This window comes from Haliotis cracherodii, unplaced genomic scaffold, assembly GCF_022045235.1.
Source record: "Haliotis cracherodii isolate W230 unplaced genomic scaffold, xgHalCrac1.p SCAF_9, whole genome shotgun sequence".
Classification (NCBI taxonomy): domain Eukaryota; kingdom Metazoa; phylum Mollusca; class Gastropoda; order Lepetellida; family Haliotidae; genus Haliotis; species Haliotis cracherodii.
The window spans coordinates 28,002,396-28,024,989 of record NW_027266343.1 but is presented as its reverse complement, the minus strand read 5'-3'; the positions used below and the strand labels follow the sequence as shown (position 1 = coordinate 28,024,989).

At 42.2% G+C, this 22,594-nt stretch overlaps 1 protein-coding gene across 8 annotated transcripts in view; it reads right to left on the bottom strand.

Moving 5' to 3' along the window:
- The window catches only part of LOC139452173 (LIM domain-binding protein 2-like), a 59,720-nt gene extending 37,461 nt beyond the window's left edge, over positions 1–22,259 (bottom strand). Inside the window, exons 1-3 of one of the 8 annotated variants that reach the window (XM_071233528.1) lie at positions 22,182–22,244; positions 20,325–20,409; positions 14,798–14,917 (exon numbers count right to left, since the gene is read on the bottom strand). In XM_071233528.1, coding sequence (XP_071089629.1) covers positions 14,798–14,917; positions 20,325–20,359 — 155 coding nt within the window. In that variant the 5' untranslated portion in view covers positions 20,360–20,409; positions 22,182–22,244. Of the gene's footprint in view, positions 1–81; positions 260–14,797; positions 14,918–20,324; positions 20,410–22,039; positions 22,148–22,181 lie in introns of those variants that run through there. The other 7 variants (XM_071233530.1, XM_071233534.1, XM_071233526.1 and 4 more) reach the window with 7 other exon arrangements.
- Between the last annotated feature and the right edge of the window lie 335 nt (positions 22,260–22,594).

Sequence of the window (22,594 nt, the reverse complement as noted above, 5' to 3'; positions counted from 1 at the left end):
ATATCAGCAACACTGCTATTGATTGCGAGATGTACATGCTAAACATCACAGTCATCAATCAGTCAATCACCTCTTACCTACCTAATAGGCTAAAAAAATGTCCACAAAATTCTTTAAAAGGAAAAGGCTTGAAATTCACAACTGCTGTCGGCATGTACTGGTTAAAACCATCAAACAGGCGTTCATTTCAAATCCAAGTCTGTTGTCATTGACCAGCTAATGAAGTAAACTTTATCTACACACAGATTCTCCCAACTCAAGCATGGCTTCGATGCCTTTTGTCACTAGGCTCAGGTCATGTGACTGTTGTCATGGTTATTGTTCGGCCTTTGTGCGTGTTCGATACTCTACTGGCATCAGTCAGCAAATCTATAAATCTGGGTTATTCACAGAATGTGTCTATTTATTAACCCCTCTTAATGCGGAGCCTATTAGCACACGAAGCGCATTAGCCGTGCAGATGTCTTCAACCACTTTGGGGAGGGGAGGTGGAAGACGGGAGGGTAAGGGGGGAGGAGGAGAGGGGTTTGTGAGGACGAGACACTAATAATCACCAATACACTTGTCTGACTACAACACACGCCAGAATCCCTGAAGAGAACTTTAATCTTAATACATAATTAGGTTGTGTTAAAGCCTAAGACTCCAGCTTCTTAACTGGCGCATGACACTTAATTAGAACACATGTGTCTTTCACCCCTATCCTTTCATAATGCTTTGTGTATGGAGAGAGACGAATGTAACAAAGACGTAATGGGACAACATGATGAAATGCTCCATTGAATTATGATATAACTAATCCGTCAAGTAAGAGATGGAATGAAACCAATTTACTCTTGTCGTACACACATTTGAGGCATGAAGCAGGAAACACAAAAATACTAGTTCCCTATATCTCCTTTCTCTACACAATAAACACAAGAGGGAATTTGAGCATGATGTGAGCAAGAATTTGAGTGAGCATTAGAGCAAGCATTTGATGGGGCATGTGAGGGGGCATGTCTCCACTCAACACTGTTGAAAAGTTTCTAAGCCATATCATAGCGCTAATGAATTAATTACAAGAAACACATACAGTGTTTTCAGTCAGAGGGTTCACCAAAGGTGTTATGTGAAGCGGCATGAATTGTTTTAGATTGTTCAATTCAGAAAACACTGTTAATACTTAAAAGCCATTAAAGAAATAATGGCGTTATGTGCAAATCATTAATTTTTTTTTAACACCCAAATTTTACTTGTTTTCATAGCAGGCAGAAAAGGGGTGTAGCACAGCTAGTTCGTAAGCCAGCGTAAAGCTGGTACCCCTATAAAAGAGTAAGCAAGCTCTGCAAGGTTTAGTTCTTCACTGCATGTCACGATTATGACGTGACACTGTTCACTGTGACACAGAAAATATGACGTCACAGTTGGCTTAGAAAAGCGCACAATTTCAAGCTCTCTGATGTCCCCCCAACTTGAAATACATTCTCTCAGATTTTTACCATGTTTTCTGCACAAATCATACTGCCACACACACTATAAATATTGTAGATACAGCAAATCTGATTTTATAACCTAATAAGTGTACATATAATTATTTAAAACTATCTACTGACAATGTCAGAGAAAGAAGAACTTTGCTATTAATATTATCTTCCTCGGTGATACGGTTGTCAAATTGGTTGTTTGAATCAGGTTATTGCAATTTGATACCTCTGACTGATCAATCAGAATTGAGTATTTCCAAAATTCATGACAGAGTATGTATTTCCCAAATTCAAGATAGAATGTGGGATAAACACGTGATAAAGTGGATGCAGTCGTAGATGCTTAGCCCGCTGTGATGCTGACAAGACCAAGGATCATAGCTGGGCCCATTAGGGATATGTGTGTGACTTAGTGAATTGGATTTAATGCTGCTCTGAACAGTATTCCACGTTGTGTCAGCTTAATGTCTTAGGAAAGATGAAGTGATGCAGGTCTCAGATGTTTACCACTTTGGTGAAACCCTGCACACGGATATGGTGCTGTCAAACCAAGAAACATAATGAGGATTCGAACCCACAACAATAGGTTTCTGGCGTGCCCTGGGGATGAACAGCTAACTGCTTCACCTTAGACGACTGGGCCACCCTGGGCCCCTATTTGGGATAAGAACACTGATCAGCAGGACCAGGCAGCAACACAACAAATCACATTCCCAATCACCTATGCCCTCTCTGTTTTATAGAGGTATCATACTGGTCAGTAAGACCTGCTATTGTTAGAATCTTTTTGATATGACATGACTATCACTGATTATTTCGCATGACATCAGACTTATTTATAGAACAAATTATCCTCTGTTCATACTGTTATGGGAAAACTGCAATTATGCTTCGATGAGCAGACAGCTGCTTCTGTACGACTTTAAGCATATAAAAAATGCAGCAGATCATCATCTCAAAAAGGACCGATACATCAAAACCCACTAACACATGGTGAAATTGTCAATTTCATTTGATGAGCAAGTCAGTAATAAAGGTCTGACATATGAAATATTAAAGCAGGTAGAGAAATTGGAAACAGTACTTATTAAAATAGAAACATCATATGTTTTAACAAACAATATTTGTTCGTGCATTTTTGAGATTCTCAAGGACTTTAGTTGAAGCAGACGTCATACTGCGTCATCTGAACAGGATACCATCGCTTGTGTGGGTTGACATTTCAAAGTCTCTTCTTATAGAAGTACATCAAGTATAAATATACAATAACCTAAATGGAGGTTCAGGACAGATAATCCGCACCTCATAGTTTGCCAGCTAATAAATATATAATCAGGCTTTATCATGCTTTATCATGTTGACTAGACAGAAAACAACCAAACTGCCAGTTGAATAGGAAAACTACCTGCCTCTTTATCATATCTGTTTTACATGGAACAAAGCATATTTCAACCTTCACTCATTGAACGCATTATTAGAACACCATTAAATTGGTTTCATTTGTAGGATCAAGGATCCAGAAGCCCTACTTTCATCAAAAGTGGAAAAAGTAAAAAAATTATTACTGATATTTTTTCCTCCCACATGTTGCAAAATGTAGTTATTACTCAGATTTTTGTTTTAAATCATCAACAAAATCAATACAACATGTACAATGTTCCATCATACATCATAGTTTGACAAATTAATCAGGCATCATTGATCCTTAACCCAAAGCCAAAATTAACTCAGAAGAGAAGAAGCTGCAGACATCTTGCTGCCATGGTCATTGGTTTTATCTGCGGCATCTGTGATTAATGCAAATGGCGCAGATAACAAAACATTAATAAATATCTGGCAATACACCAAAGTGCTCAGCTTATGACTATTAGTTTTTCAAACATATATAGCAAAGCTGCAACTAAAATATGACAATATCAGAATATAGAATATAGTTTCGGATACAATTTCTTTCTATGATTGCATCAAAATTTGTCTTAGTCATACTATTGGGCATTTTTAACTGAATACCAAAGAATCTGGAAGAAAATTTGAGTACCTCTGATACCTGTTTCCAGCTTCATTTACAAGACAAATACATGCAGTAATCATGATGCAGATAAGCCCTAAAAGTAAAAGCCTGGGATCCCCTTGGATGCAGTAGCTGTGAAGCATTCTAGGGGGGTTTGGGGGCAGAACAGGAAATACGATGTAAATGGCAAGTCATCATGTCTGCTGATGATTTAATGCAAAATGTCAAATTTTCATTGACCAAGTTTATTATCTCCTGTTCGATCACCCGCTGAATTTTTAAGCTAAACCACACAATTGCTCAAAATGCTCCTTCTTTTCCCAAAAGTTACTGCACCCCTTACCGGTGGTGAACACAAAGCATGGCTCTGCACTATACTCAAGAAAATATGGTAGTCAATGTTCTTCCCTCCAACAAGTTCTGCAAAAATATGTGATGCAACAAAAATGACCATAATCCAGACAATTGCCTTACGCTGGATTTCCTTACACCTGTTGTTCCTAGCCTCGATAACTATCCTAACACACTGAAAGTATCTGTGCCATAATATATATTGAATCAAGATACAAAGTTGAGGGTCCTATAATATTATCAAAATCTTATTTGTAAACTTCTAGAATCCTAATACAACTTATGTTGAGTTAAAACTGTTAGCAGAAACAATGAGCATCTATATTAAAGTCCCAGTGTTCTTTCTTGAGGATGAAGTATCAACCGACGCAAGTTGGCACACAGAAGTGCAAATCTTAGAATGTCCTCAACTGATCACCCTACAGATAAGGATGGAAGAGTTACCTCCCTTGCTCAATGCTGCTGCAACTGCACTGAACTGGAGTCCTGTTGCTCCAATTTCAACATCACATATTACCCAAGCAAGTAAAATAATCAATTTCTTCATTTTGCGTGCTCCACTTGACTCTTCTGTTATAACCATGTTAACATTCAAAACATGCTATTTTAGCAATATGAAATCCTCATAAATAGAGGATATTCCATGTGTTTTGTGAAATATCATGTTTCCCTCATCGAATAACGGGGGAAGGGGATACTTTCATGAGTAGCTACGCATGGAATATCTTCTTTAGTACATAGTTTTTGTGTAGTTATCTGCTGGAAAATTACATTATTTCATAATAAATTAAAACCTTCACCACCCCCTGTAATTACGATCCAAAAAGCAGTTTGCAAAATCTTAAAAAATCTACATGACCACTGTTGGAAGTGAAGGAATACACATTGGTCATGTACCAAAATGCACACTCTGCGAAACGAAAGTCTTGATTGAGGAGTTAAATGAGAAAATTACAGTTTATAACGAAACATTTTCAAGAGAATAACAAATGGCAAGAAGCAACATTAAGTCCGTAAGTGACCATCTGTCATTAATTTGCCATGTTGATGTGGAACTAACGTAAACATGGTAAATAGGAAGTCAACAGTTTGTCTATGGGCTAGACACTTTGAGAGGAAATAATTTGTGGGGAGGTAACTCTTGGAAGACAATAGTCCCGTGAAAGTGTTATCATGGTTGTAGAATGTTCACTGCAATGAAAATATCACTTTTCTCAACTTCACACTGAAGGATACACACCACCAAAAGAAATGCGAACCATAGAAACATATAGAAGTATGTACGTGATGAAGAGATGTTTCCAATGTGTACTAATCAATGACAAATCTAACCATCAGTCAAGGGTTACCATGGTGTTAGAACCTACTCCGAAACCGCTCCAAATTGGATAAAGAAGTTGTTCATCCGCATATTATCCTCCCTCAACTGTGGTAATAGTTTACTTATTTTCACTCTTTGATAGTTATGATATGACAAGAAACAAAAACTAGGATGCAGCATCCCTGAATTGCAAGCCATACAAATCTCCAGTTGACAAATAGAAGTGAGCTTCACTGTTAGACTTGACTGTTTTCTCTAGTTTCTGTCTCTCTCTCACACACACACACACACACACACACACCCACACACCCACACACACACACACACACACACACACACACACACACACACACACACATATTTGGGTTCATCTTGTGTTGAGCATCTTCTTTGTCCAGAATGAATTCCACAACTAAAATGTCTAAATTTTGAGCCAGATCTTTATAAATTCTATCTCAAAGTCAAAATAATATTTTTAAAAGCAACTTATATATCTCTAACAAACGTCACTTCATCATCTGTTGTATCTGTTGCATCTGAACATCATATAAAATAGGTGAGGTGAAATTGGGTTTAACGTCGCTTCCAAGATTATTGCACTTATATAGCGATGTGCATGCACATGTGTGTGTGGCTTCTTGTACTAGTCCGGACTGATGCCGATTTATAGTGCTAGCTCACTGAGATATCATGCCGCAGTATAACATGAATACCCCATTTAGACACAGTATACTGACTCCGAGCCGACCAGTTCTTGTTTTAGCCAGACAGGGTAACAAGTACCATGTTTCAACGTCGGCCAGGGATCGAACCCCGGACCTTTTGCGCTCTGGGCGGACGCTCTACCAATGACCACAGAGGCGGTCTCATATAAAATAAACATTTTCTGGTTGCTTTGTGTAATGTTTCTTTGATTTCACTACATTGGGAGTATGCATGTGTTGAATTCTTCATGGAAGTCCATCAATATTTATCCAACAACTGATGTATAACTGGGTTGATCACACACAACATATTCTGCCATTGTCTACACAATGAACAGTAATTCACAGTTCCAGGGAGTTGGGTCTCCCGAGACTGTCGAGCAGCAGACCACCTATTACTGATAGTGATGTGTGAAAGGTGTGCACTGCTCCCAGCTGTTCCAATTACCATTTGCCTTGATAAGCCACCTCATGACACACTCCTGCCTTCAAGCTGACAAAAATCTCATTACACCAAACAGCATCAAGTTCAACGTGAACATTTATTTCCACTGATACACCTGGTAGACGTGTGTCCATATCCAGAGAGTGTCGTCATGCTGACCACCAGGATGTGTGTCTGTATACAGACAGTGTAGCCATCCTGACCACCAGGACGTGTCTGTATACTGACAGTGTCGCCATGCTGACCACCAGGATGTGTGTCTGTATACAGACAGTGTCGACATGCTGACCACCACGATATGCGTCTATATACAGACAGTGTAGCCATGCTGACCACCATGATGTGCGTCTGTATATAGACAGTGTCCTCATGCTGACCACCAGGATGTGTGTCTATATACAGACAGTGTCGCCATGCTGACGACCAGGATGTGCATCTGTGTATAGACAGTGTCGTCATGCTGACCACCAGGATGTGTGTCTATATACAGACAGTGTCGCCATGCTGACCACCAGGACGTGTGTCTGTATATAGACAGTATAGCCATGCCGACCACCAGGATGTGTGTCTGTATACAGACAGTGTAGCCATCCTGACCACCAGGACGTGTCTGTATACTGACAGTGTCGCCATGCTGACCATCAGGATGTGTGTCTGTACACAGACAGTGTCGTCATGCTGACCACCAGGATGTGTGTCTATATACACAGTGTCGTCATGCTGACCACCAGGATGTGTGTCTGTATACAGACAGTGTCGCCATGCTGATCACCAGGGCGTGTGTCTGTATACTGACAGTGTCGCCATGCTGACCACCAGGACGTGTGTCTGTATACAGACAGTGTTGCTATGCTGACCACCAGGATGTGTGTCTATATACAGACAGTGTCGACATGCTGACCACCACGATATGCGTCTATATACAGACAGTGTAGCCATGCTGACCACCATGATGTGCGTCTGTATATAGACAGTGTCCTCATGCTGACCACCAGGATGTGTGTCTATATACAGACAGTGTCGCCATGCTGACGACCAGGATGTGCATCTGTGTATAGACAGTGTCGTCATGCTGACCACCAGGATGTGTGTCTATATACAGACAGTGTTGCCATGCTGACCACCAGGATATGTGTCTGTATATAGACAGTATAGCCATGCCGACCACCAGGATGTGCGTCTGTATACAGACAGTGTCGCCATGCTGACCAACAGGATGTGTGTCTGTATACAGAGAGTGTAGCCATGCTGATCACCAGGATATGTGTCTGTATACAGACAGTGTCGCCATGCTGACCACCAGGACGTGTGTCTGTATACAGACAGGGTCGCCATGCTGACCACCAGGACATCGGTCTGTATACAGACAGTGTAGCCATGCTGACCACGAGGACATGTGTCTGTATACAGTGCCGCCATGCTGACCACCAGGACATGTGTCTGTATACAGTGTCGCCGTACTGACCACCACGATCTGCATCTGTATACAGACAGTGTCGCCATGCTGACCACCAGGATGTGCGTCTGTATACAGACAGTGTAGCCATACTGACCACCAGGATGCGTGTCTATATACAGACAGTATAGCCATGCTGACTACCAGGATGTGTGTATGTACAGTGTAGCCATGCTGACCACCAGGATGTGTGTCTATATATAGACAGTGTCGCCATGCTGACCACCAGGATGTGTGTCTGTATATAGACAGTGTCGCGATGCTGACCACCAGGATGTGTTTCTATATACAGAGTGTGTCGCCATGCTGACCACAAGGATGTGTGTCTATATATAGACAGTGTCGCGATGCTGACCACCAGGATGTGTGTCTGTATATAGACAGTGTCGTTATGCTGACAACCAGGATATGTGTCTGTATACTGAGAGTGTCGCCATGCTGACCACCAGGATGTGTGTCTGTATATAGACAGTGGTTGCCATGCTGACAACCAGGATATGTGTCTATATACAGAGTGTGTCGCCATGCTGACCACCAGGATGTGTGTCTATATACAGAGTGTGTCGCCATGCTGACAACCAGGATGTGTGTCTATATACAGACAGTGTTGCGATGCTGACCACCAGGATGTGCGTCTGTATACAGACAGTGTCGCTATGCCTACCAACAAGATGTGTGTCTGTATATAGACAGTGTCGCTATGCTGACCACCAGGACGTGTGTCTGTATATAGACAGTGTCGCTATGGTGACCACCAGGACGTGTGTCTGTATATAGACAGTGTCGCTATGCTGACCACCAGGATATGTGTCTGTATATAAACAGTGTCGCTATGCCTACCACCAAGATGTGTGTCTGTATATAGACAGTGTCGCTATGCTGACCACCAAGACGTGTGTCTGAATATAGACAGTGTCGCTATGGTGACTACCAGGACGTGTGTCTGTATGTAAACAGTGTCGCTATGCTGACCACCAGGATATGTGTCTGTATATAAACAGTGTCGCTATGCTAACCACCAGGATGATTGTCTGTATATAGACAGTGTCGCTATGGTGAACACCAGGACGTGTGTCTGTATATAAACAGTGTCGTTATGCTGACCACCAGGACATCGGTCTGTATACAGACAGTGTCGCCATGCTGACCACCAGGATGTGTGTCTTTATATAGTGTCACCATGCTGACGACCAGGATGTGTGTCTGTATATAGACAGTGTCGCTATGCTGACCACCAGGATATGTGTCTGTATATATACAGTGTCGCTATGCTTACCACCAGGATGTGTGTCTGTATATAGACAGTGTCGCTATGCTGACCACCAGGACGTGTGTCTGTATATAGACAGTGTCGCTATGCTGACCACCAGGACGTGTGTCTGTATATAAACAGTGTCGCTATGCTGACCACCAGGACGTGTGTCTGTATATAAACAGTGTCGCTATGCTGACCACCAGGATGTGTGTCTGTATATAAACAGTGTCGCTATGCTGACCACCAGGATATGTGTCTGTGTATAGACAGTGTCGCTATGCTGACCACTAGAGGTGTAACGATACGGGAGGGTCGCGATACGATACGTATTGCCATACAGGGGTCGCGATACGATACGTATCACGATACAGTGTTGACTGGTACAAGCTAAGCCAAGTTGATGTCTTTCTGCTCTCTAAAAGATGTGACAAGTACAGTTGAAGAAGATATAAGGTGTTTATTTACTGTTATAGCATCTTGTCAGAAATACAGTATGTTTTACTGAAACAACAAACTGGCTTTGAAACTGTTAAATGTATTTCATGTTTAAAAGTACCGTATTTTCTTGAGTATAGTGCGCACCCCCCTCTAGCGGGTTCAATATTTTGGGAAAAAAAGAAATTTGAATATTATGCGCAGAAATATTTTTACACCGTACCCCTTCAGCGAAATCCGGCAAACGAACGTGTAATGAGAAACTTCATCAGTACAAATTCGAAATTTTAGATAAAAAATCACCAGACATGTTGATTTACCATTTAAATTGTATTTTTTGTTCAGCTAGGCATTGTTTTATATCCAGGGATTAAGATTACCTTGTGTATTTTCTCGTAAACTAAGCCGGACACAGCAATCAGCTGTACACACGTTTTCTTGGAATCTACCGGTGATTCGGTCAAGACACACCCAATGATATAACTTTTAATGCAAGGATCGGCAAAAGTTGTATCTGAAACTATTTTTTTAATCAGGAATAATATATTCCAATATCTTGTTAATTTAGATGCAGCTTTTACTAAACATATTTAAAATAATAATAACCTTAAGCGAAGCAGCTGATCATTTGCTGATCGCTATTGCCGGGTATTATTTTTTACATGGAACCAGTCTGACCAGTCACCGTCAAGGCTCCCGTGCACATGATCGCGATCGCGAGAATTACGTGTTGACATAGAATCGTCCAACAAAAACAAATATGACTTTTAACAAATCAAAGTATGGCATTTATGATATATGTATCCCTTCTCTGTCAACTAGAGTTTGTTTCAAGGCGTCAATAGCGGTAACCTGACCGTGGTTGCTGTTAATAACGGTGAGTTGTGCGATCTTCCGATCGCTTCACACACGATTTCGCCGAAATTAATTAAAACAATATTAAAAGGAATTTTGAATAAAATTAATGAAATAAGTTACAAACATAAGTCCAGATATACAAAGAACACTTTTTCTAGCCAGACAGTGTAACTACATGAATAATTTGCGAACTTCAGTATGGATTTGTTGACATGGTATTTCCGGTGTTACATGCTCACGGTAATGTCTTTCCATGGAGGAAAAAACATCAAAGCTCATTAATTCGTGTATAATGCGCACCCCCTTCTACACAGCTGTTTTTTTTAGAAAAAATGTGCGCACTATACTCAAGAAAATACGTAAGTAAAACTGTGTTATGAAAATATCGTATGTATCGCGATACATGCTTTCCAAATCGATGCATCGTATCATGGGCTGTGCATCGGGATACAATACTGTATCAATGTATCGTTACACCACTACTGACCACCAGGATGTGTGTCTGTATATAGACAGTGTCGCTATGGTGACCACCAGGACATGTGTCTGTATACAGTGTCGCCATGTTGACCACCAGGATGTGTGTCTTTATACAGTGTCGCCATGCTGACCACCAGGATGTGTGTTTGAGGATACACATTCATCAATCCAAATGCATCTCTTTGATAATCATGATTACTTTCTAATGGCAAAAGCCTACATGGTAGTTATTTCAATCTCTAAATCACTGATGGACGTGTTGGTCAATGAGCTGCTACTCAATTTGCATGGTTAATCATGGTAGTAATAATTATACACACTGTCACCATCAGTAAGTTTTGTCAGTAAAAGGGTAAATACAATAACTCGGCTCACACCTCATAAAATATAATGCCCTGTCATTCTACAAACTACAGGTAAACAGTCTGGGACAAAGTAGGACACTGCAGCGCTGCAATGGTGGTTCTTCACACACGCTTGTTGTGACCATAATAAATTATTCAGGATTCCGTCTGCAGGTGTTAGTCAGTATGAAAACACATATTACTTGAACCCTTCAATCAGTGTTAATGGTACATATGTAAGTGTCATACACTGGACGTGGGATGAGATGGTAAACTGCAATTTGTGTAACCATGGTAACACCATCCCAACCCCTCCTTGCTTATCATGAGGTAGCTTCAGACCCTCCAAATGATTATATCAGTTACATCACCATAACAGCAAAAACTCTCAAAAGCATTGTCTTGATTTGGTTGGGACCTGAAAGTGATTTGGTACAAAAATACCGAAGTGATTTGGGACAAATACTCCTAAGTGTGTGGAACTTAGGGCAAGTATACATGATCAGTGTACTTCAGTACAGGTATATGGGACATGAACATCATGAAAATATGTGTGATGCAGACACGGTAAACCACAGACAGGACTCATGGCGTGTGCGATACAGACACAGTAAACCACAGACAGGACTTATGGCGTGTGTGATACAGACACAGTAAACCACAGACAGGACTCATGGCGTGTGCGATACAGACACAGTAAACCACAGACAGGACTCATGGCGTGTACGATACAGACACAGTAAACCACAGACAGGACTCATGGCGTGTACGATACAGACACGGTAAACCACAGACAGGACTTATGGCGTGTGTGATACAGACACAGTAAACCACAGACAGGACTCATGGCGTGTACGATACAGACACAGTAAACCACAGACAGGACTTATGGCGTGTGCGATACAGACAAAGTAAACCACAGACAGGACTCATGGCGTGTGCGATACAGACACAGTAAACCACAGACAGGACTCATGGCGTGTGCGATACAGACACAGTAAACCATAGACAGGACTTATGGCGTGTGTGATACAGACACAGTAAACCACAGACAGGACTCATGGCGTGTACGATACAGACACAGTAAACCATAGACAGGACTCATGGCCTGTTCGATACAGACACAGTAAACCATAGACAGGACTTATGGCGTGTGTGATACAGACACAGTAAACCATAGACAGGACTTATGGCGTGTGCGATACAGACACAGTAAACCATAGACAGGACTCATGGCGTGTGTGATACAGACACGGTAAACCACAGACAGGACTCATGGCGTGTGCAATACAGACACAGTAAACCACAGACAGGACTTATGGCGTGTGCGATACAGACACAGTAAACCATAGACAGGACTCATGGCGTGTGCGATACAGACACGGTAAACCACAGACAGGACTTATGGCGTGTGCGATACAGACACAGTAAACCATAGACAGGACTCATGGCGTGTGTGATATAGACACGGTAAACCACAGACAGGACTTATGGCGTGTGCGATACAGACACGGTAAACCACAGACAGGACTTATGGCGTGTGCGATACAGACACGGTAAACCACAGACAGGACTCATGGCGTGTACGATACAGACACAGTAAACCATAGACAGGACTCATGGCGTGTGTGATGCAGACACAGTAAACCACAGACAGGACTTATGGCGTGTGCGATACAGACACAGTAAACCATAGACAGGACTCATGGCGTGTGTGATGCAGACACAGTAAACCACAGACAGGACTTATGGCGTGTGCGATACAGACACAGTAAACCATAGACAGGACTCATGGCGTGTGTGATATAGACACGGTAAACCACAGACAGGACTTATGGCGTGTGCGATACAGACACGGTAAACCACAGACAGGACTTATGGCGTGTGCGATACAGACACGGTAAACCACAGAAAGGACTTATGGCGTGTGCGATACAGACACGGTAAACCACAGACAGGACTTATGGCGTGTGCGATACAGACACAGTAAACCACAGACAGGACTCATGGCGTGTGCGATACAGACACAGTAAACCATAGACAGGACTCATGGCGTGTGCTATACAGACACAGTAAACCACAGACAGGACTCATGGTGTGTGCGATACAGACACAGTAAACCATAGACAGGACTCATTGCCTGTGCGATAAAGACACAGTAAACCATAGACAGGACTCATGGCGTGTGCGATACAGACACAGTAAACCACAGACAGGACTCATGGTGTGTGCCATACAGACACGGTAAACCACAGACAGGACTTATGGCGTGTGCGATACAGACACGGTAAACCACAGACAGGACTTATGGCGTGTGCGATACAGACACAGTAAACCATAGACAGGACTCATGGTGTGTGCCATACAGACACAGTAAACCACAGACAGGACTCAAGTCAATGCTTATAACATATATAATTTGACAAAGAAAGCATGTTTTATCTACAATATTTTAACCCCAAAGTTGTATATATCAAAGCAGACAAAAATGATGACATTGATAAACATTTCAGGTGTTGGAATACAGACTGTGGCATGACAGGAATCAGGTGATTGTTTAATTTATGCACATAACTTGACATGCCTATACGCCTACAAAGTCAGCAGCCAATCAACTGAGAGGAGGATCAAAACAATGTTCATTGGACCTGCCAACCAAGGCCAGTGGTGAGAATAAGTGCAACAGTCAGACTGTAACGAACCAGAACAAATATGTCCGGGAGAAGGCAGCTGTTTCAAATAACATGGTCAGTTACTGCCAGATTCAAACATTACGTCCCGGAGAATGTGAAGACACAGTTGGAAAAATGTGGGTTAGAATGGCGTGGTGGGCGTGGCTTAATTTTTTACATTCATTGGGAAATGAATGCAATAACACGTGACCAATTCAGCTAATCAGAACAATTCAATGAACACAACAAATATTTAATTATTCAAGTATGAAGAAACATGGATTGAATATATCATGTATGTTTGAAAGAAGTGGGGAAAAACAATTCATATCAATTTCAATCTCATCAAAATCAGATCTTAGTTCTCGCTACCGCTAAACAAAGATCTGAGGACATCCCATTAGAGTTCACGTCAGAACGACCTCAATTTTGGGCCATTCTCATATTTAGTAACAAAATAACTTTGACAATCTAATAAACATGTTTCACAGTGCTTGAAAGAATGCAAGCAGTCTTGTGACATACACCACGAAAACCGGTCACATCACCTTCTGGACATCTCAGAGACACTTTAAAAAATGTCAACTGATGTGAGATGGTTTGACATTGCTTATTATAAATGTGCAGGTGAGATGACAGTTGATGATTTGAAAATGGTTTTAGTTTTATCAATATAATCAAGGGTTTCACAATAGGACGTGACAATGTTGATATGCTGCCCACTAGGTTTGTAGCGGTTATGTTTAGTTGTGAACTTGAAAAGCTAATTACAACACATTTTTCAATATTTGAATGTCAAAACTGCTAGGGTTGGGTAGGGGTGGCTGTGTGGGTGGTGGTAGCTGTAATTAAACCAGTCAAAAGTAATTTATTTTAGCGAGTAGAATGGACCCTATTCCACCTGTCAAGGTTTACACTTGTATCAAAAGCAAGCAATCATCACCAGGTTGCTGTGGCAAGCGGGTACGTAAGTGTGAGAGCGAAGGAGAGTGTACTCACCCCATGCCGTGTTCCCGGTCCATGGGACTGGGCATCGGCTGGGAAGGCATCCTGGGAGGGGGGAGTCCCGGTAGTCCGTCCAGAGTGACTGATCCGGTCTTGTCGTGCATCAAAATATGCCTGCAACAAGCAGAAGAAGGAGATGTTACAAACTACATCTGACACCATCATGTAGACAGTTTACTACTTTCACTGCAAGCGTCTAACATACACGGGTAACACTCAGTAACAGCAACACACAAGGGGAATTGTAGTAAACTGGCTGCCTGATCAAGTCTCACACGAGCCAGTGTTGTCAAGCCAGTCCACTCATCAAACGACTGTTAGTTGGCCTGAATGGAAAAGTCAAAATATATGTGAGCAAGCATGTTAAGCAATACTAAATAACCACAAGAACAACGTTTGAACAACCACTCAGTGTATATTGATCACCACATGGGCAGCATAATCAATACAGTCATATAATGGGCCAGTCATACTCCACCTTAAGCATGTTAAGATAATGCATCATTTTACAGACCTGGAGTTCAAAGTAGCTGATTCCAGACATTTGACAACAGGTCTCTACATCATGAACTACCTACCCCCTACCCTGCTTCCCTACATCAGGAACTACCTGTCCTCTCCACACTTCGCTTTATCATGAACTACCTGTCCCCTACCCCACTTCCCTTCATCAGGAACTACCTGTCCCCTACCCCACTTCCCTTCATCAGGATCTACCTGTCCCCTACCCCACTTCACTTTATCATGAACTACCTGTCCCCTACTCCGTTTTCCTTTATCATGAACTACCGGTCGCCCCCCCCCCCACTTCCCTTTAACATGAACTACCTGTCCCCTACACCACTTCCCTTCATCATGAACTACCTGTCCCCTACTCCGTTTTCCTTTATCATGAACTACCCACCCCTACCCCACTTCCCTTCATCAGGATCTACCTGTCCCCTACCCCACTTCACTTTATCATGAACTACCTGTCCCCTACTCCGTTTTCCTTTATCATGAACTACCTGTCCTCCCCCCCCCCCTACTTCCCTTTATCATGAACTACCTGTCCCCTCCCCACTTCCCTACATCATGAACTACCTGTCCCCTACTCCGTTTCCCTTAATCATGAACTACCTGTCCCCTACTCCGTTTCCCTTAATCATGAACTACCTGTCCCCTACTCCGTTTCCCTTAATCATGAACTACCTGTCCCCTACTCCGTTTCCCTTAATCATTAACTACCTGTCCCCTACTCCGTTTCCCTTAATCATGAACTACCTGTCCCCTACTCCGTTTCCCTTAATCATTAACTACCTGTCCCCTACTCCGTTTCCCTTAATCATTAACTACCTGTCCTCTCCCCCTCTTCCCTTTATCATGAACTACCTGTCCCCTCCCCACTTCCCTTCATCAGGAACTACCTGTCCCCTCCCCCTCTTCCCTTAATCATGAACTACCTGTCCTCTCCCCACTTCCCTTTATCATGAACCACCTGTCCCCTACTCTGTTTCCCTTTATCATTAACTACCTGTCCTCTCCCCCTCTTCCCTTTTTCATGAACTACCTGTCCCTTCCCCACTTCCCTTTATCATGAACTACCTGTCCCCTCCGAACTTCCCTACATCATGAACTACCTGTCCCCTCCCCTACATCATGAACTACCTGTCCCCTACTCCGCTTCCCTTTATCATGAACTACCTGTCCCCTCCTCAGTTCCCTTCATCATGAACTACCTGTCTCCTACTCCACTTTCCTTCATCATGAACTACCTGTCCCCTACTCCATTTCCCTTTATCATTAACTACCTGTCCCCTCCTCAGTTCCCTTCATCATGAACTACCTGTCTCCTTCAGCAATATTCCAGCAATATCACAGCAAGGGACACCAGAGATGGGCTTCACACATTGTACCCATGTCGGAAATCGAACCTGGGGTCTTTGGTGTGACTAGCGAATGCTTTAACAACTTGGCTACCTGACCACCCTTTTGCATGCATCAGTTATATTTCCCTGTGAGTTGGGTTTATTGCTGCTTTAAACAGTATTTCAGTTATATCAAGGTGTGGGAGGAAAGCCCAAAGTGATGCAGGTCTCAGATGTTTACCACTTTGGTGAAACCATAGAGCAGGGTTATGATGCTGACAAACCTAGAAACATAACCTCTTGGCCTTGTCCACCTGTGTAGAGGGGCACATGAAGCACCTCATGGCCTTGTCCACCTGTGTAGTGTGACTCATGAAGCACCTCATGGCCTTGTCCACCTGTGTAGAGGGGCACATGAAGCACCTCATGGCCTTGTCCACCTGTGTAGACTGTGACACATGAAGCACCTCATGGCCTTGTCTACTTTTGTAGAGTGACACATGAAGCACCTCATGGCCTTTTCTACTTGTGAATAGAGACACATGAAGCACCTCATGGCCTTCTCTACGTGTGTAGAGTGACACATGAAGCACCTCATGGCCTTGTCCACCTGTGTGGAGGGGCACATGAAGCATCTCATGGCCTTTTCTACTTGTGAATAGAGACACATGAAGCACCTCATGGCCTTGTCTACGTGTGTAGAGTGACACATGAAGCACCTCATGGCCTTGTCCACCTGTGTAGAGGGACATATGAAGCATCTCATGGCCTTGTCCACCTGTGTAGAGGGACACATGAAGCACATCATGGCCTTGTCCACCTGTGTAGAGGGACACATGAAGCACCTCATGGCCTTGTCCACCTGTGTAGAGGGACACATGAAGCATCTCATGGCCTTGTCCACCTGTGTAGAGGGACACATGAAGCATCTCATGGCCTTTTCTACTTGTGAATAGAGACTCATGAAGCACCTCATGGCCTTGTCTACCTGTGTAGAGGGACACATGAAGCACCTCATGGCCTTGTCCACCTGTGTAGACTGGGACACATGAAGCACCTCATGGCCTTGTCTACTTTTGTAGAGTGACACATGAAGCACCTCATGGCCTTGTCCACCTGTGTTGAGTGACACATGAAGCACCTCATGGCCTTGTCTACTTGTGTAGAGTGACACATGAAGCACCTCATGGCCTTGTCTACTTGTGTAGAGGGACACATGAAGCATCTCATGGCCTTGTCCACCTGTGTAGACTGGGACACATGAAGCACCTCATGGCCTTGTCTACTTGTGTAGAGGGACACATGAAGCACCTCATGGCCCTGTCCACCTGTGTAGACTGGGACACATGAAGCACCTCATGGCCTTGTCTACTTGTGTAGAGGGACACATGAAGCACCTCATGGCCTTGTCTACCTGTGTAGAGGGACACATGAAGCACCTCATGGTCAGTTAACTCTCTTGCCTCGGGAAGATGTGTCATCCTGTGTAGAGCAGCTCATCAAGAACTAATGGCCTTGACTACACAATGTACTAGTGATTATCTTAGCCTCATGTACATAATGTACAAGTGATTATCTCAGACCTCTGTACATAAAGTACTTCTGGTTATCTCAGACCTCTGTACATAATGTACCACTGGTTATCTCAGATCTCTGTACATAATGTACCACTGGTTATCTCAGGCCTCTGTACATAATGTACCACTGGTTATCTCAGACCTCTGTACATAATGTACCACTGGTTATCTCAGACCTACGTACATAATGTACCACTGGTTATCTCAGATCTCTGTACATAATGTACCACTGGTTATCTCAGACCTCTGTACATAATGTACCACTGGTTATCTCAGACCTCTGTACATAAAGTACCACTGGTTATCTCAGATCTCTGTACATAATGTACCACTGGTTATCTCAGACCTCTGTACATAATGTAACACTGGTTATCTCAGACCTCTGTACATAATGTACCACTGGTTATCTCAGACCTCTGTACATAATGTACCAATGGTTATCTCAGACCAACGTACATAATGTACCACTGGTTATCTCAGGCCTCTGTACATAATGTACCACTGGTTATCTCAGACCTCTGTACATAATGTACCACTGGTTATCTCAGACCTCTGTACATAATGTACCACTGGTTATCTCAGGCCTCTGTACATAATGTACCACTGGTTATCTCAGATCTCTGTACATAATGTACCACTGGTTATCTCAGACCTACGTACATAATGTATTTCTGGTTATCTCAGACCTCTGTACATAATGTACCACTGGTTATCTCAGACCTCTGTGTATAATGTACCAGTGGTTATCTCAGACATCTGTACATAATGTACCACTGGTTATCTCAGACCTCTGTACATAATGTACCATTGGTTATCTCAGGCCTCTGTACATAATGTACCATTGGTTATCTCAGACCTCTGTACATAATGTACCACTGGTTATCTCAGACCTCTGTACATAATGTACCATTGGTTATCTCAGACCTCTGTACATAAAGTACTTCTGGTTATCTCAGACCTCTGTACATAATGTACCACTGGTTATCTCAGAGCTCTGTACATAATGTACCATTGGTTGTCTCAGACCACCGTACATAATGTACCACTGGTTATCTCAGATCTCTGTACATAATGTACCACTGGTTATCTCAGATCTCTGTACATAATGTACCACTGGTTGTCTCAGACCTCTGTGTATAATGTACCAATGGTTATCTCAGACCTCTGTACATAAAGTACTTCTGGTTAGCTCAGACCTCTGTACATAATGTACCACTGGTTATCTCAGACCTCTGTACATAATGTACCACTGGTTATCTCACACCTCTGTACATAATGTACCACTGGTTATCTCAGACCTCTGTACATAATGTACCACTGGTTATCTCAGGCCTCTGTACATAATGTACCACTGGTTATCTCAGACCTCTGTACATAAAGTACCACTGGTTATCTCAGACCTCTGTACATAATGTACCACTGGTTATCTCAGACCTACGTACATAATGTACCACTGGTTATCTCAGACCTCTGTACATAATGTACCAATGGTTATCTCAGACCTCTGTACATAAAGTACTTCTGGTTATCTCAGACCTCTGTGTATAATGTACCACTGGTTATCTCAGACCTCTGTACATAAAGTACTTCTGGTTATCTCAGACCTCTGTACATAATGTACCACTGGTTATCTCAGGCCTCTGTACATAATGTACCACTGGTTATCTCAGGCCTCTGTACATAATGTACCACTGGTTATCTCAGACCTCTGTACATAATGTACCACTGGTTATCTCAGACCTCTGTACATAATGTACCACTGGTTATCTCAGGCCTCTGTACATAATGTACCACTGGTTATCTCAGACCTCTGTACATAATGTACCACTGGTTATCTCAGACCTCTGTACATAATGTACCACTGGTTATCTCAGACCTCTGTACATAATGTACCACTGGTTATCTCAGACCTCTGTACATAAAGTACTTCTGGTTATCTCAGACCTCTGTACATAATGTACCACTGGTTATCTCAGACCTCTGTACATAATGTACCACTGGTTATCTCAGGCCTCTGTACATAATGTACCACTGGTTATCTCAGACCTCTGTACATAATGTACCAATGATTATCTCAGACTTTTGTATGTAACGAACCAGTCGTTATCTTGAACCTGGGTATATCCGGACATTCGAGGGTCTCCACCAATAACAGACCCTGGTGTAGAATGTGCAAGAAATACTGAAAGAAAACAATTACACACACTGTAAATCAGAAATAATTCAGACATTTACTTAACATGTCCTAAGTATAAGAAAAGATCAAAGCTTTCTAAGGCGTACACGGTTTACATGAAAAAAAGACATCAGGTGTTTTGCTATCTTGAAAATGAGACCAACTGTCTTCTTTATCTTTGGAATGAGTAAGTCTAAGCAAAGCATCATGGTCCATATAGACAGAACCAATCAACATACTGCAGCACATAGATGGGAAATAGCATTGTGTTGCTGAATCTGACATGCATGCGTAATGATATAGTAATATGATCAATGGTCAAGTTGGTGATAGGTAGGATTTGTTCATTAACAGTCAACCACCATGGCTAGTACTGACAGATCATTCCTTAAACTTTGACATGTAAACACAAGTGTTTGGAAGCAAATTGACATGGTGATGATATGTAGTGAAGGTCTCACCCATGTTATTTGTGGGATTGTCTACTTTGTGGTGTCAATTTCTTTTCAGTCAAAAAGCCTTAAATAATATGACTTAGATACTAGTCATCTCTTCTATCCATGATAGCATATGGGATATTATGCATTGATTAAAGCTTAGGTAAGATAAAAGCTTAGATTAGAAAACCTAAAGAAACTTGAACAGACTCAAGTTTGATCTAATCAAAGGCAGGAATAGACATGATGTCATGTAGATGAGATACTCTTATCATGCTTATGGTTTGATTCCTTTCCAACCACAAACTTTCCAACCCTTTGCTAGCTACACATCTGCTTTGGGATGTTGACATTTATACAAAATCAAATCTCTCTATTCCTCAGTGTAAACATTAATTACAAGTATGTCATGGCATGTACTGTCCAATTTTCAATGAATTTAAAATGTACATGGAGTTAATACTAGGATAGTCTATGATGAAAATGTCACATTATTAAGTCTAACATAGATAAAGAATCTCAAACAGATGTGAGTCTGTGAGCCTTTGATCCAAGCTTTACATAGTTATTGAGGTTGAAGTATAAACCTAAACGGCCAGCGGTTATGCATCTGTCTCCAATGTGCTATTATTTGGACTCAAATTATACACAAATGGTCCTTGATATTTACATTAACATTTTATAACCAAAATTAACATGAATACAATCACTCGTTGTAAATCTAATACCCTACAAGAGAGTTGGTCCCACCCAACACTTTTCCATAATAACTTACTATACACGAGAATCCACACTAATATTGTTTTGGTCTTTGTGGATAGTGATAACTCACTGATCGTATCAAGTGCTTCCTTATCGTAACCTTAGGTTGGCGTCGGTAGCCCATAAGACATCATCACCCTAGCTGCTGACCCCCCAGCCCCGGCCCGACCCCCGGGCTACACAAAGACGCGAGCTCGGCCTGTATCATCGGGTCACTCTCTCGCTGACCTTCCGGTAGATCTCTAAGCAACTGATAATCTACTGCTTTACGATTGTTTTACGCAGAACAAGAAAACAATGTAAGGTCGGGCAGTTGCGTAAATGTAAAACCTATCATGTCGGGTGGTCGACAGAGTTTCAAGGCCGTGGGAAAATTCGAAAAATCGTCAAAAATGGTGAAGACTCGACCATCACAACATGCGATTTTGTGATTGAACCTTGAATTTTGATTCGCAGCTAGAAACATCCTCGGGATCATTGGTGGTCGGTCCATTGTGCGATAACTCAAATCTGCAGCGGACTTTGTGGCCTCCCTACCCGGATCACCCTCCAAAATGACGATTTATACAAAATACTCACTGGAAAAGATGTGGATTTCCTGCTTCCAAATTGCTACGCGCAGTCGATCGCGATGGAGCGAGGGATGGCAATTGAGCTAAAAATAGAACATGAAAGAACGCTTTGCATTCTGGGGGCAAATCGGGTACACCGTCAGTCTATCTGGGGGATATATTTGACAAAGGAATAATACCGTGTTCACTGAGTAGATTTAATATTATAAATGTAAATAATAACTATCATTATATGTATTTTATGAAATCATGTTTGAGACAGAAGAATAAACAATGATGGCAAACACACGGAGTTTGAAATTGTTAACGAAAAAACTGACATGACAGAGGCCTCGTTCATCTCAAAACGTTATGCAAATTAGTCCAAAGCTCAACACAACTACTCTATATAAACATGATAAAAGAATTCAGATAAAACCA